The sequence below is a fragment of the Gopherus evgoodei genome, chromosome 1 (assembly GCF_007399415.2).
Source record: "Gopherus evgoodei ecotype Sinaloan lineage chromosome 1, rGopEvg1_v1.p, whole genome shotgun sequence".
NCBI classification, from domain to species: domain Eukaryota; kingdom Metazoa; phylum Chordata; order Testudines; family Testudinidae; genus Gopherus; species Gopherus evgoodei.
This window is the reverse complement of record NC_044322.1, coordinates 98876605-98894015: the sequence shown is the minus strand read 5'-3', so window position 1 is coordinate 98894015 and position 17411 is coordinate 98876605. Positions and strand designations below refer to the sequence as shown.

The following is a 17411-nucleotide window of genomic DNA, read 5'->3' as shown; positions in this document are numbered from 1 at the left end:
TTGTGGTTAAACAGCATGTCAAAAAATAATGAATTTTAAAAATCAGAATTCCACAAATCCACTCATCTATGGTACCACACACCTCATTAAATGTGCCAGAACTGGTGTTGAAAAGCACCTCATGGGAAAAGTTACATGACCCATGTTAAAGAAAGATATTTTGCCTATCTCAACCATCATAATCTGTAATCACATACATAGAGTTAAATCATTTAAAAGCATCAGGCTGCCCTATGATACGTAGCGACAAATGATCCTAAACTAATGTATCATTTCTATTTAATCAAGAGGTTTCACAGGAATTGCACAGGTTGAAGAATTTGACTGACACCACATTTCAAGAGAATATTTGAATTTTAAAACAAGTGTATATTTTATAAATAAAAAGTAAATGAAATATATTTAGATTCTGTCACACTGGAGGAGAAAAGTATGCACAAGGTCAACAAGAAAACCAAACATATAAAGCATTCTGAAGTTAAGGCACAGGGTGTCAGCAAATATCAAATTATATAAACAGAAGACAAACGTGTGCATTTTCTTCACAAACCATGCCACTCTTTCCAACTATACAGATTATCTATTTAATAGACCAAGTTTTCCAGACAGCCTCTAAAAACATACCTGAAAATTTTGAAGTTCGATTAATTAATACATGAAGGGAAAAAAAAAGTATTTGCAAGTGCTAGTCAAAGTAACTGTGTACCCAGCCTACCCACAGAAACGTGAGATTTTGGAAGATATTGTACAAAATGTATAAATGGCATTCATTACTATTTATCCCAGTCAATCTTTAAAGCACTGAACCCTGATACTGTACTGGTATTTGCCAATTTATTGCAATGTCTTCTAGAGAAAATACTAATACCATTTTTCTACTGAATTATTAGGACTTTTTAAGCAGATAATCAACGAAAACAACTCTTACTGCCTAAAACTGGTAGAAATGGGTGACAAATATAGATTCATAGACTCTAGGACTGGAAGGGACCTCAAGAGGTCACTGAGTCCAGTCCCCTGCCCTCATGGCAGGACCAAATACTGTCTAGACCATCCCTAATAGACATTTATCTAACCTACTCTTAAATATCTCCAGCGATGGAGATTCCATAACCTCCCTAGCCAATTTATTCCAGTGTTTAACTACCCTGACAGTTAGGAACTTTTTCCTAATGTCCAACTTAAATCTCCCTTGCTGCAGTTTAAGCCCATTGCTTATTGTTCTATCATTAGAGGCTAAAGTGAACAAGTTCTCTCCCTCCTCCTGATGACACACTTTTAGATACCTGAAAACTGCTACCATGTCCCCTCTCAGTCTTCTCTTTTCCAAACTAAATAAACCCAATTCTTTCAGCCTTCCTTCATAGGTCATGTTCTCAAGACCTTTAATCATTCTTGTTGCTCTTCTCTGGACCCTCTCCAATTTCTCCACATCTTTCTTGAAATGCGGTGCCCAGAACTGGACACAATACTCCAGTTGAGCCCAACCAGCGCAGAGTGGAGCGGAAGAATGACTTCTCGTGTCTTGCTCACAACACACCTGTTAATGCATCCCAGAATCACGTTTGCTTTTTTTGCAACAATATCACACTGTTGACTCATATTTTGCTTGTGGTCCACTATGATCCCTAGATCCCTTTCTGCCATACTCCTTCCTAGACAGAGTCTTCCCATTCTGTATGTGTGAAACTGATTGTTACTTCTTAAGTGAAGCACTTTGCATTTGTCTTTATTAAACTTCATCCTGTTTACCTCAGACCATTTCTCCAATTTGTCCAGATCATTTTGAATTATGACTCTGTCCTCCAAAGCAGTTGCAATCCCTCCCAGTTTGGTATCATCTGCAAACTGAGGTCCCTTTCAACCCTGATAGTCTATGATTCTAGGATTCTAAAAAGAGTTTTACAATTCTAATATACTTTTGACTACTTATTTAAAAGCAAACATTTTACTTTTTGTATTTCATCCCTATGGAAACAAAAAGACTACTAAGTTTCACTTTCTGGATCTCATGCACTGGCACAGCGCTGCAATGTCTGTGTTGCAAATACAGCAGGTGAATGTTTAAACTCAAACAAAACACTGCTTTCTTTTTTCCTTCATTTATTCTGTAAGTTAAACATGTAACCTCATAAAAAGTTTGTTTTGTATGTACTGAGGGGCAAGGGGAAGAATTACAAAATCTATATCTTGACCCTACACCACCTGACACTATCCTTTGAAACAAACAGTAGCCAAAATAAAAAGTTTGTTCTTATTTTAAGGTGCGCTGTCAGTATTTTGATCAGAACTACTCGTGTGTCAGAGAGCAGGTTTACCATGCTACTTTCTTTGTTCAGCATGTTAATAAAGGTAGCCCAAACACATGGCTTATTACATCCAAATAAGACTAATGATGTCTATTCAATACATAACTGCACTCAAAAACAAAACAATGTAAAACTTTAGAGCCTATAAGTACACTCAGTCCTACTTCTTGTTCAGCCAATAAAGTTTGTTTACGTTTACGGGAGATACTGCTTCCGCTTCTTATTTACAATGGCACTTGAACGTGAGAATAGGCGTTTACATGGCACTTTTGTAGCGGGCACCGCAAAGTATTTATGTGCCAGATATGCTACACATTTGTATGCCTCGCCATGCTTCAACCATCATTCCAGAGGACATGTTTCCATATTGATGACGGTCATTAAAAAAAAAAAAAGTGTATTAATGGAATGTGTGACTGAACTCTGTGGGGGAGACTTGTATGTCTCCTGCTCTGTGTTACTCGCATTCCACCACATATTTCATGTTATAGCAGTCTCAGGTAATGATTAGCACATCTTGTTCATTTCAAGAACACTCACTGCGGATGTGACAAAATGCAAAGAAGGTACCAACGTGAGATTTCTAAAGATAGCTACAGCACTCAATCCAAGATTTAAGAATGTGAAGTGCCTTCCAAAATCTGAGAGGGACAAGGTGTGAAACATGCTTTCAGAAGTCTTAAAAGAGCAACACTCCAACGCACAAACTACAGAACCCAAATGACCCAAAAAAAAAAAATCTACGTTCTGCTCGTGGCATCTGACTCGGATGATGAAAATGAACATGTGTTGGTCCACACTGCTTTGGATCGTTGTCAAGCAGAACCCATCATCAGCATGGACATATGTCCTCTGGAACGGTGGTTGAAGCATAAAGGGACATATGGCTCTTTAGCGCATCTGGCATGTAAAAATATCTTGCGACACCACCTACAACAGTGCCACGTGAACGCCTGCTCTCACTTTCAGATGATGATGTAAACAAGAAGTGGGCAGCATTATCTCACGCAAATGTAAACAAACTTGACTGGCTGAACAAGAAGTAGGACTGAGCGGACCTGTAGGCTCTAAAGTTTTATATTGTTTTATTTGTGAGTGCAGTTATTTTTTGTACATAATTCTACATTTGTAAGTTCAACTTTCATGACAAAGATTGCACTACAGTACTTGTATTAGGTGAACTGAAAAATACTATTTCTTTTGTTTTTTACAGTGCAAATATTTGTAAATCAAATATAAAGTGAGCACTGTACACTTTGTATTGTGTTGTAATTGAAATCTATATATTTGAAAGTGTAGAAAACATCAAAAAATATTTAAATAAAATGGTATTCTATTAGTGTTTAACAGTATGATTAATTGTGATTAATTTTTTTAATCACTTGACAGCCAAAGTTCATATCCAACATTTCCCAAAATATAACAAATTTCAACCCATTATATTTCAAGCTTAAATAATGTATTTTGGAGAACAATTTAAGGAAGATAAGGGTGAAAGCAAGTAAGTGGTGTGTCAGTTTTCCTTCCTTTCATTGTTAGGCTTTGAGAAAAATCTGCATATAGTGTCTCACTAGGACTGTGCCTGTATGATAGCATCCTCATCACCACATATCACAAATTTGTCAAGATTGAGTCAAAGCAAGACAGAGTCCTTCAAACAAAATTCAATCCCCCCACTTATTTACACAGTGCCATTAAGTGTACATGGCGTGCTGTAAACACAAGGGAAATTTTCTACTCCCTACCACCAAAGCTTACACTTTAAAGATGAGAATTCTGCAGTTAGCTCTGTGGAGGCATGGGTCCACATGCACGGAGTTTGTTGTAGGCACAGGCTTCAGATTCTTATTACACAGGATGACACAAAAAATGAGAATAGTTTGAGGTAATAGGAAAGAAAAGGCTTATAATAGTTTAATGTGATTAGTTATTTCTATACATCTCGTTTCTTCAGTTATTTTGCTAAAGGATTTTTAATTTAATTCCACCAAGAATCTGAATATAGCCTTTAAAGGTTAAAAAAATAGCACTGGCTTCGGTGTCATTTTCTTAGCCATGTTGTACAGTAATTACTAGAAGAGCACTAAAGAAACAGAAAAAAGTTTTTAATGAAAATGTCAGAATACTGCACAAGTGACGATCTGTATCTCATCATCAAAATGGACCCAAGATCTTCATCCAGGTCTACTACTGTAGATTACATACCAAAAAGTCCTGTAAAAACCATATGCAAAGTCAAGCACTCAAAAATTAAGACAATGCTAAATTTAAGACTGCATGTGCAATCTTAATCCTTCCTGTTGATGTATCCATAACATGCACTGAATGGAACAGTATTCCTGTGCAAAAAATAGTATGTGATCATATAATTAAAGACTACCATATTACATATACACCAGGGAGCAGAATTAAGGTTGCACTGCAACTGTAAATCCAGCATTTCCTAATTTTCAAGCATTTAACTTTGTAATCTAAATAATGTTCTTTTAACAGATTTTTCATAGCAATTTCCTAGTTTTGCTTAGTTTCATCAAAAAAGGTAAAATCAGACACCACTGTGTGCAACTAGCACTACTCCATCATGCATCATCATCAGGGTTTGAACCCTAAACCGCAGACTTGTGCCACTTGAGCTTCAGGACTAACAAACTAGTATTATCTGGTAACAGGAGAAGGCTGGCAATCCGAGAAAGGAAACGGATGGGCTGCTGGAGCCAGGTGCTGAGTCTAGAGGGTGGCTAAAGTAACCCAGCCCGACACTTGTTCTCTCCCCCATCCATCAGGAGCTGGGTGCCTCATGCAGTGCCCCCAGAGAGGAATGGGCCCCTGGGACAACATGCAAGGTTAAAGGGGTGCTCTGAGTATGGGCCTGGTCCAGCTCTCTCCATCTGCACAGCTACAGCTGATCTGGTAACTCCCAGGCATTCCTAGTGCAGTGTTTAGGATGGTGGTGGTGGTGGTGCTGCTGTGTGGTCCTGACTCATTAGATTGGTTTTGATCAGTTATTACTTTGGCATGCTGCCAAAATTTTCCTGACAAATGTTAGCAAGGAAAGAGAAATGGTTATTTTAAAAAAATGAATAACTGATCCATGGGTCAAAAAGAAATCTCTCCCTAGCCACAGAGCTTTCCCCTGGCCCAATTTCAAAGGCTTGTTGCAAACAATGCAGATGTTAGAACTTCTCAAAGAGATCAGAAGAACACTTTCCATTTTATACTGGAAGTGTTACGTGACCTAAACATAAGGGGGGTCACAACCACTCCTTCTGCAACACACAGACAGATTTCAAGGGCATAAATAGTTGGGCACCTAACTCTCATTGACTTTTACTGAAATTAGACACCTAGCTGTCATTTGTGCCTTTGAAAAATCTTTTTCATGACATACAGTAAAATATACTCAAAATCCATTTTTATTAGGAAATGAAATTTGACAACTGCATCTCCCTAGATTTCTGTCAATAGAGGATGTTATTCAATTATTCCACCAGCAAAACTCAAGTTGATTACTTGTAGTTTATGCTTATAATTGCATTTACAAGTAATGACCTATTTGTGCATTGAATTAAGTAGCCTCAGTTAATAAATCATTCTCTCTACATAAGGCATTAACAGAGTTATAGCCTGGAAATCTCAAACCTGTAAAACAACATTAGAATGTAAAATAGGATTCTCAGGTACCCAACACGCTTGACAATGTACATCTTATCAGTTTATTAAGATAGAATTTAAGTATCCAGTGTACATCAAACTTCAGTGTTATTTACCTCACTGTTTTATTTAAAATTACAATATCATAACTAAAAAATAAAAAAAGTCTTAATATCTGAGACATGGACCTTAAATTTTGATTCTGAAATCCACAATAGAGCCTCAATTCAATACAGAAAAAAAAATGGTCTACTACATTTCTAAGTCATCAGAGGAAAATGGAATGGATAAACCTAGAGAGGTGACTGAGTGGACTGCAAGAAATAGGCTTTGATAGGACCCTTTCAAACATCACCTCAGATTTTCAGGTGCAAGTAAATTTCACTTTTCAAAAGATACTTTGTCAAAACTCACAGGATTTTTTTAAAATCCCAACTGTGCATATGCTCTTGCGTTTCATTTATTTGCTACAGGGAATAAGAGAACCCAAGCGGAGTAAAAAGGGAAAATAACTTGGCAAACAGATTATTTGATCAGTACATTAAAACCATTGCAGATTACGTCCCTTTAATAGAACTGTTTATCACTGCGTGTTTTTCCATGAATCGTTTTAGCAATAATGACCAAAAAGACATGCTTTTCTTCAAATCACACACAATAGGATTACATGTGATCTGACCTTCCATGTGTTTAATTAAAGACAAGGCTCCGCTTTCAGCTCATTATTGCTCTTATAGACAGAACAGTGAGCTTATAATGTTTAGTATATTGCCTTTTTACCTTTGTGGAACTGTGTGGAATAGCTTCTGATGCATGCATATACATCAGGGCATAGATGTATTTTATCATTACTTTAAAGTATGGTGAGCAACCAATGAGAGGGAAAAAAGAAAAAACTCAAAATAAAAAAACCCCAACCTATGCTATTGTATAATAATTAGGGCTGTCAAGCGACTAAAAAGAATAATCGTGATTGTGAGATTAAAAAAATTAATCCATTGCCATTTTAATCACACGGTTAAACAACAGAATACTATTTAAATATTTTTGATGTTTTCTGTATTTTCAAATATATTGATTTCAATTATAACATAGAATACAAAGTGTACACTGTTCACTATATATTACAAATATTTGCACTTCAGAAAAACAAAAGAAACAGTATTTCAATTTACCTTGTACAAGTACTGTTGTGAAAGCACTTTATTATGAAAGTTGAACTTACAAATGTAGAATTTTTATTTATTTTTTAACATAAGTTACTTCAAAAATAAAATAATGTAAAACTTTAGAGCCTGCAAATCCACTCAGTCCTTGCTGTGGATATGGAAAGATTTTACCTCAGGATTTTAGCATTCAGTAGGGGAATGAATTGTGCAAGAGGCTTTTTTTTCCCCTGCTGCTGCTAGGTTAGCCTTTATTATGTATGCGTCTCATTTAGAAGAGCCTTGGCTTATTGAAGGGATAAGATTTTTTTCATCTCAGAAAGTCAGTATTCTAGAAATGGGAGGGGTGTTGTGCAGGAGAAGGATGAATTCTTGATGCTGCTCCTGTTGGGCTGGGTTTCTGAGCTCACCAGGCTCACCTCCTGTCCAAAGAGGAAGACAGTTTCATCTTAGGGTGTGTCTACACTATGGGATAAATTCGATTTGACATAAACCGGTTTTATAAAACAGATAGTATAAAGTCGATTGCGCGCGACCACATTAGGTATATTAATTCAGCGGTGTGCGTCCATGGTCCGAGGCGAGCGTCAATTTATGCAGCGTTGCACTGTGGGTAGCTATCCCGTAGCAATCCCATAGTTCCCGCAGTCTCCCCCACCCCTTGGAATTCTGGTTTGAGAGCCCAGTGCCTGATGGGCAAAAATCATTGCCGTGGGTGGTTCTGGGTACAGTCTCACCCTTCCCTAAGTGAAAGCAGCAGACAACCATTTCGCGCCTTTTTTCCTGGGTGAACTGTGCAGACGCCATAGCACTGCAAGCATGGACCCAGCTCAGACCAACACCGCGATCGTGAACGTGGTAAACACCTCACGCATTCTCGTGCAGTCTATGGTGAACCATGAACTGCAAAGCCAGGCAAGGAGGAGGCGGCGGCTACGGCAGCGCAGCGACAAGAGTGATGAGGACATGGAAACTGAATTCTCCTTAACCACAGGCCCCTGCGCTTTGGAGATTCTGCTGGTAATGGGGCAGGTTCTACCCACTGAACGCCGATTTTGGGCCCAAGAAACAAGCACAGACTGGTGGGACCACATAGTTTTGCCGGTGTGGGACGATTCGCAGTGGCTGCGAAACTTTCGCATGCGTAAGAGCACTTTCATGGAACTTTGTGACTTGCTTTCCCCTGCCCTGAAGTGCCAGAATCCCAAGATGAGAGCAGCCCTCACAGTGGAGAAGCGAGTGGCAATAGCCCTCTGGAAGCTTGCAACGCCAGACAGCTACCGGTCAGTCGGGAATCAATTTGGAGTGGGAAAATCTACTGTGGGGGCTGCTGTGATGCAAGTAGCCAGAGCAATCACTAAGCTGCTGCTACAAAAGGTTGTGACTCTAGGAAACGTGCAGGCCATAGTGGATGGCTTTGCTGCAATGGGATTCCCTAACTGTGGGGGGGGGGGGCGATAGATGGAACCCATATCCCTCTCTTGGCACCGGCGCACCAGGCCACCCAGTACGTAAACCGCAAGGGGTACTTTTCAATGGTGCTGCAAGCAATGGTGGATCACAAGGGACATTTCACCAACATCCACGTGGGATGGCCAGGAAGGGTTCATGATGCTCGCGTCTTCAGAAGCACTGCTCTGTTTAAAATGCTGCAGCAAGGAATTTACTTCCCAGACCAGAAAATAACTGTTGGGGATGTTGAAATGCCTGTAGTTATCCTGGGGGACCCAGCCTACCCCTTGATGCCATGGCTCATGAAGCCATACACAGGCAGGCTGGACAGTGGTCAGGAGCTGTTCAACTACAGGCTGAGCAAGTGCAGAATGGTGGTAGAATGTGCATCTGGCCGTTTAAAGGCACGCTGGCGCACATTACTGACTCATTCAGACCTCAGCCAAACCAATGTCCCCTTTGTTATTGCTGCTTGCTGTGTGCTCCACAATCTCTGTGAGAGTAAGGGGGAAACCTTTATGGCGGGGTGGGAGGCTGAGGCAAATCACCTGGCCGCTGATTACGCGCAGCCAGACACCAGGGCGATTAGAAGAGAACACCGGGAAGCGGTGCGCATCAGAGAAGTTTTGAAAACAAGTTTCATCACGGGCCAGGGTACGGTGTGACTGCTGTGTCTGTTTCCCCTTGATGAACTCCACCCTCTTGATTGACTCATTCCCTGTAAGCAACCCACTCTCCCCCTTCAATTACAGCTTGCTTAAGAAAATAAAGTCACTATCGTTTAAAAATCATGTATTATTTATTAAAAAGCTCATTATAAAAAGAGGGAGAGAACTGGCAAGGTAGCCCGGGTGCGGTTTGGGAGGAGGATAGGAGGTAAGGAAAAGGCCACTAAAATCATTTCAATGTAATGACAGTCTTTTGGTTGGGCTGTCCACAGGGGCGGAGTGGGTGGGTGCACAAAGCCTTCCCCCATGCGTTCTTACACGTCTGGGTGAGGAAGATATGGAACATGGTGAGTACTGAGGGTGGTGACACAGGGGCTGCAGCGGCACTCTGTGACCTCGCTGCTCTTCCTGAAGCTCCACCACACGTCAGAGGATATCAGTTTGATCACGCAGCAGCCCCAGCGTTTCATTCCGCCACTGCTGATCTTCCTGCCTACACCTCTGATCTTCCTGCAGCCACCTCTCATCTCAAGCGTCTCTCCTGTCCTCACGTTCACTGGCATCTTTCCTGTAATTTGATACCACGTCCTTCCACTGATTCAGATGAGCTCTTTCATTGCGGGTTACTTCCATGATTTCAGAGAACATTTCGTCTCGCGTCCTCTTCTTCCTCCACCTTATCTGAGCTAGCCTCCGGGATAGAATAGAGAGGCTTGAAAAATGTGCAGCTGCATGACGGAAGGAAAAAAGGGAGAGAAGTATTTAAAAAGATACATTTTACAGAACAATGGTTATACTCTTTCACAGTGAACAACACTATTCACCTTACACAGCACATGTGATTTCACTACAAGGTCACATTTTGCATCTTAACTTTGAGTGCCTGGGCTCTGGTGTTACAGATCTCACAGACGCAGGTCCGGGCATCAGAATTCAGCTTGCATGTGGCCATGGTAAGCCACTGTCTTTCAGCTTCAGCAGCCTTCACTTCCATTCACAGAAGCCACCCCCACCCACCCTCCAATTCTCTAGGATGATCGCTTTACCCCCTCGCCCCACCGCATGGCTGGTATCATGGAAGATCACTGCTAATCACCTCCCTCCCCCCCCCCCACGTGGCTGGTAGCTCGGAAGATTCCTCCTAGCCAAACGCGAGAAAGCTCAGCGCTATCCTTCCTCCCCTCCCCCTGCTTGGCTACATGCAAGGAAGGATTTCTTGTAAGCAACAAGCAAACACCCCTGTAGGAAAAAGGCCATCTCTGTCCTCTTAATTAAATTCCTGACTTTCAACCAGGTTACCATGAACGATATCACTCTGCTGAGGATAACAGAGCAAGATAAAGAACGGATGTTTCTTGAATGCCTGCAATCACCGGGACCATACGCAGCTATGCTGTCATGCAATGATACCCGATTACTTGCTACATGCATGGCGTGGTAAAGTGTCCTACCATGGTGGACAGAACAAGGCTGCCTTGCCCAGAAACCTTCTCCAAAGACTTTTGGAGTACCTCCAGCAGTGCTTCATGGAGATGTACCTGGAGGATTTCTGCTCCATCCCCAGACATGTTAACAAACTTTTCCAGTAACTTTACTGCCCGCGAATGCATCTCAAGCCCTCAGGGCAAATCAATCATTAAAAAAAGCTTGCTTTTAAACCATGTTTTATATTTACAAAGGTACACTCACCAAAGGTACACTCACCAGAGGTCGCTTCCATGGCTTCACTGTCTGGGCTAGTGGCTTGGGAGGGCTGGGACGGTAATTCCATCTGGGTCAGAAAAAGTTCCTGGCTGTTGGGGCTAACAGAGTGCTGTGTGCTCTCTTCAAGCTAGTCCTCCTCTTCCTCCTCCTCACCTTCCCCGTCCGCATAATCCTCAGGCATGGCTGAGATTACAACCCCCACCACAGAATCCAAGGACGGGGGGGTGTGGTAGCGGTGGCGCAGCCCCCTAAAATTGCATGCAGCTCAGCGTAGAAGCAGCATGTTTTCAGCCCTGCCCCAGACCTGCCGTTTGCCTCTTTGGTTTTCTGATAGGCTTGTCTGAGCTCCTTCACTTTCACTCTGCACTGCACTGAGTTCCTGGTGTGGCCTCTCTCCTTCATGGTCTTGGAAATTTCTTCAAAAGCTTTTTCATTTCCTCTTTTTGAACGGAGTTCTGTTAGCACTGAATCCTCTCCCCATACAGCGATCAGATCCAGTACCTCCCGTGTGGTCCAGCTGGAGCTCTTTTTCTATTCTCAGGAGACTACATTGTTACCTGTGCTGATGAGCTCTGCGTGGTCACCTGTGCTGATCAGAGCTCCACGCTGGCCAAACAGGAAATGAAATTCAAAAGTTCGCGGGGCTTTTCCTGTCTACCTGGCCAGTGCATCTGAGTTCAGATAGCTGTCCAGAGCGGTCAGTGGTGCACTGTGGGATACGGCCCGGAGGCCAATACCATCGATTTGCGGCCACACTAACCCTAATCCGATATAATAATACTGATTTTAGCGCTACTCCTCTCGTTGAGGAGTGCAGAAACCGATTTAAAGAGCCCTTTATATCGATTTAAAGGGCATCGTAGTGTGTCTGTTCTGACACTGTTGGGTTCCTCTGCAGCCAATGCCTCCCTTCCCACATAGAGATATCTGATTAACATGTTAATTTTGTTTTCAGTTAATCGCAGGCATTAACTGCGATTAATTGACAGCCCTAGTATTAATCCTTGACAGTTGTGCTAGAATGGAATGAAGAGAAATGTATGAGCCTTCAGTTTCCACCCTAAATACATAGATGAGAAATACCAATAATGCTCAGTTAAGAAAAACAAGGAATCATTACATTAAGGAGTCCTCCGAGAGCAAGATTCTGCACCCAATGGGAGCAGGATTGGGCCTTCAGTGCAACTTTTATGTAGAGCATTTAAAAGTAAAAATTAATTAAAAGCATTATAAATTGTATTCTGGTTTTATATAGCTACAGAGTGAAATTTGTGAAATTAACAAATTTAAAAAATATTTTAAATTTATCTCACCAGCCAGATCTGAATATGCTTCTAGATACAAATGAGTATCTGCAGATATTTTGAGGAGGGAAATCCCCTTTGCTTCATTCTACTTAGTTCTGCCAAAAGAGAGTGTTCCAGATTGTCACCCAGAGTGTAATCCACACCACCAAATAACCACCAGATTACTAGGAAATGTGCCCAGTTTGGGATAATGACTATCAAATTTCAAAGTTTGGCAGTAAAATATACACATAATAGTTATACAACATGAGCAAATACTTTTGTTTCTTTTTTTGTTTTTAAGGCAACTGCCAACTAAAACTAGCTATCATGCTAGAGTAATCCAGTGGGAACAGAATTCACTGACAATTAAAAACAAAATGAGTAAAAGGAGTCATTTTGAGCTCTGGCCAACATACTGTTCTTCATACAGTCAGAGCAATTAGAATGGAAAGACTGCTAGCGGTACAAAGTTAAAATTTAAGATGTTTTACCAGATTTGGGGGGCAAACCAGGAAGGTACCAAGTAGTCACAACTCCTTCCAACTTCAGTGGAAGGAAAGGATACTCAGCAACTTTCAGGATGCATTTAGCATCATGCAGAATCTGGACTCTTGTTTATTTGCTTTTTGCAACAACATGGTGATTAAAGATAGCAAGGGTTCTGTATTCCACTTACAAGTAAAGTTTTCTTACTGGGGTGATAGCATACATTAAAGCTGGATATCCAGGGCAACTAAGCCTTGCCTTCCCCTCCTCCACTTTACAGCTGGAATCCTGAACAAAATGAGCACAGACCAGGTAAGACAAGGGAAACCAAGGACTATTTACCAATATCCTCTGTAAAGTCACAACTCTCTTCTCCATTTTTGTATTTTCTTTACACCTGTGCTTCAAACATGCATAATAGGGTACAAATACTCTTAATTACTTATTTAAATGATAACAAATATTCCTTACTACTTGTAATATGTGAGCTTTAAATAAGTCACACTTTTCAATTAACATGTAATCAAGTTACATGGGGGAGATGTGATAGTTCTCAGGGTACCCAGGACTGAGAGTCACCTTGTTACTTCTTGCCCTCCAGCAAGAGGGAGTCTTGCCTGTGGTAGCTGGGTGGTAGGTCCCTAACAGCACCAGCCAGTGAGTCTCTCAAGCACTCTCCTCTGGGCTATGACAGCCTGCTTTTGCCTTGCAGATTAACAATAGATGCACCACACACCCCAAAGTCCCTTGAAGTGTTCTCCTGTGATATGCAGGCCCTTGATACTGGCTGCTCTCAGAAATTCCCAATCCTCTACTCCCAAAAGAGCATGGTACCCCTGTTAACCAGTTTTACCTTAGGTCACCACTCCTGTATAATGCACAGCACCTATCAGCAGTTCTAATACAAAAGTAGGTTTATTTACAAAAGAACAGAAACTCCACTAGAAATGAGAGAGTGAAGGAAAGAAAAGGTTACAATATGAAACAAAATCATAAAATGTGAACTAGGGCTTACACTTAATAGTTATCTTTCCTATCTAATAAAATAAGTTCTCTCCCCAAAGGTTCAGTCCAGGGATTGGAAACCTTTGGCCCATGGCCCACTGAGGGATGTGCTGGCCACCGCTTCCCGTCACTTCATTGGCCTGGAGCGGCAAACCGCAGCCACTGGGAGCTGCAATCAGCCAAACCTGCGGACGCAGCAGGTAAACAAACCGGCCTCGCCCTCCAGGGTGCTTATCCTGGCGTGCCGCGTGCCAAAGGTTGCCGATCCCTGGTTCGGTCTGTTTCAAAGCTGGCTAGTTTCTCAGGAACCAGGATTCAATTTTTCATGAAAAACCACCGCTCAACAAGATGTCTCCTCAGTGAATGGATGCAGTGTCCTTCTCCCCAGATGCACTGAGGCTGTCTTTTGTCTTTATTCCTAGACAGGGCAATCCCCTGACTGTTATAATGTTCCCTTTTCACCTCCAAATGGTTTTAAAGTTTATAGTTTATCTTTGATGGTTTTCCATTGACTTTTCTTTGTTGTATTGCTTAATTGCCTACCCCTGCAACATTACATAAACAGGTAGGCAGGGAGGCGTATCAACTCCCCCCTGCTTGAACTGGCCAGCACAGATACACATGATTCCTCTGAGTCCAAGGAGACAAGAACAGTTTTCTACTGAAAATTGAGAAGCAGCCTACAGTAAAACTAACTGCCAGATCCTACACCACTAGAAAAATGAGCAATTCACTATTGTCTTCACTGGATGAAGAATAAAGCTCCTCATCGTGAATTTGGCTCTTTCATTCTAGGCCCAATCATAAAAACACTTATGCAACTGAATAGTCCCAATAAAGGTATTTGCAGGACTATGTCCTTGGTTCAATCATTAAAATAAATTTAATAAATTCAGTCAGCTTTTGTATTATAAAAAGAGTTAATTGCATGTGAAAATATATACTTTTCAGTATGTTATAAAATTCAAATTTGTAATGGGAAAATCCTTTCAACTTCCTCACCATCCACATCTCAGAATGCAAAAATCCAGCCATGCCATTAAAATGCCCTCGCTTGCACCCTCCTCCCACCCCCCAGCGACAGAATCCCTTTATTTTAATATAACCTTTAAATGTGCTATGAAATGGTATATTGATATTTCAGGTATGTTCAATCACAATCCATTTCTTCAGGTTACAGTGCTATTCTGGAACATGTGCAGTTTAATCTCTAAATATGCTGCAACAACGTTTTAAGTCTTCTAAGACACTGGTTCCCATTCAATGCACTGCATCTATGACACCTCCTCATGCCAGTGCTTTGCAAAAGATTCATAAACAAAAACAAACAAACCAAAAAAAACACCTTACCAGACGCCTGGCAAATTCTTTGTTTTCTGAAAGAAATCCATATCCTGGGTGGACCTTTGAAAATAAAAACCAAGATGAGTTTTAAAATTTATCAGATTTCAAAGACTAGAAATCAATACACAGACAGTTAGGCATGTCAAGGTGAGATAGTGTCTCACTGATTATTATTTAAATTAGCTTAACATTTCAAGATTGTTTGTCCCCAGCATAGGTTAAGTCAGTGGTCTCCAACACGGTGCCCACAGGCGCCATGGCCCCCGGAGAGCACTCGCCAAAATGCGCCCACATCCTGGCCCCCGGGACAGCACCCGCCAAAATGCCACTGAATTTCAGCGGCATTTCAGAGGGGATGCCTCTCACTGACGCCACGTGCCGTGGACAAGTGACATCACCGAGAGGCGTCGCCGCTGAAATTCAGCAGCATTTTGGCGGGTGCTCCACCGCCGCAATGGTTCTTCGGCTGGCACCTGCCAGCCAAAAAGGTTGGGGACCACTGGGTTAAGTGATCTGGCCCTCCCAACTCACATCTGCTAACATGCATTGTCTGACCTGGCTTTTCCGGAGGCAGCACTTCTTGTCTATGACAGAGGGAGGCACTGTCTCAAGAGGCACAGAGATGATCTTTTTTGTTTCTTTCTTTGCCACACTTCTCTGACTACATATATCTCAACAAGTATCCTCAACCACACCCTTTCTATTCCTTTCTAACCACCTGCCCCATCTACTCCCTCCCAAAATTGTTCTAGCACAGTGGTTCTCAACTTGTGCACTGGTGACCCCTTTCACATAGCAACCTCTGAGTACGACCCCTCCTTATAAATTAAAAACACATTTTAATATACTTAACACCATTATAAATGCTGGAGGAAAAGCAGGGTTTGGGGTGGTGGCTGACAGCTCACAATCACCCATGTAATAACCTCACGACCCCCTGAGGGGTCTCGACCCTGAGTTGAGAATCCCTGTTCTAGCATAAGATGATAACAGCAGTTCTAGTGTCTACTATTAAAATTTCTACCACCTTTAATGCTCCTAGCACTGCTAGTGATCAATAGGATAATGTGCTCTGCTTTTTCAGCAGGGACGAAAGTAATATGAGCTCAGATCATAATTATGTACCCCCACATGCTATCCCCACTTTAATATAAATTCTGCATAATTACACAAAAACAGCACTGTTTTTAATTTTATATAAACAGTCAACTAAAGAAACTTTCTGACAGATTAAAGATTAAAGAAAAACTATTCTTATCTGCATTGTGTCAAACAGTGTAAGCATCTGTACTATTTGTAAATTCGATTTCAAGGGGGGGTTGTTTTGGTTTTTTTGCAAGCACCATACTGAAAGACATTCATTTTGAAAGAAATGATAATGCTAACTGAGCCACTCCAGGGTAATTACTGGTGTTGACTGATTCCATCCATCAAATTTTATTTAAAGATGTTTTTGTACATAGTAACGCACTTAATTCACTGGTACCACAGCAAAAAGCATTATTTCAATCAGTTATATGTATGTTTGTTTTTCCAGTATAATCCCTGTTAAACTTTGGATCAATGGCCCATTGGGATAGGAAGGAGGCAGACAACAGCAGCCGTATTTACCCATCAATGCTAATGTGCATTTTGTGGAACATTATGAAACAACAAAAATAATTACTGGATGCACCATTTACCTTTTTGCAAGTGTAATTATGTGTGTAATTTTAAAAATGATTAAAACTGAATTTGAACAAAAGCCTTTTTTGGACACACTTTATAAAAACATCGAGAAAAGCTGTTATGGCATGGAAAGGGTTAGTGCTCAAAACTAATTGGGGTTTTTTTTCCCCAAGCAAATTTGGGAATGAACTGAAGCTGCTCCCTGGTGTGAAAGCTGAATCCAGCAGCCACCTGCAGGATCAGCGACCAGAACTGCCAGATGCTACAAAGCCTTTGATTTCCAGTAGCGATTTCGGCCACATTTAACTCATGTGACATGAACTAACTGGAATAGCATATTCAATCTCTCTCTTTTTTTTTTTTTTTTAAAATACAAACGCTGGCTTTTCTGCTTTCTATATATGAAACAGCTGCAGCAGATAGACTCATTCAGACTCACAGCTTGGGCTCTGGTTTTCTTAATGGCTTCCATGATGGCATCCATGTTGAGGTAGCTTTTGCTGGTGGGAGCTGGGCCAACACAGACAGCCTCATCCGCCATTTTCACATGAACCTGAAAAGGCAAAATTCTGCATTAACAGATGCTCCCAGCAAAAATAATTACCACCACCCTGAAATATGCACACAAATCTGATTGTTTCAAAGATAATTAACATACCATAGCCACTT

At 41.2% G+C, this 17411-nt stretch overlaps 1 protein-coding gene across 1 annotated transcript in view; it reads right to left on the bottom strand.

Moving 5' to 3' along the window:
* Window positions 1–17411, bottom strand: part of PCCA (propionyl-CoA carboxylase subunit alpha) — a 430643-nt gene that overhangs the window by 348732 nt on the left and 64500 nt on the right. Inside the window, 2 exon segments of the mRNA XM_030568083.1 lie at window positions 15081–15134; window positions 17182–17295. Coding sequence (XP_030423943.1) covers window positions 15081–15134; window positions 17182–17295 — 168 coding nt within the window.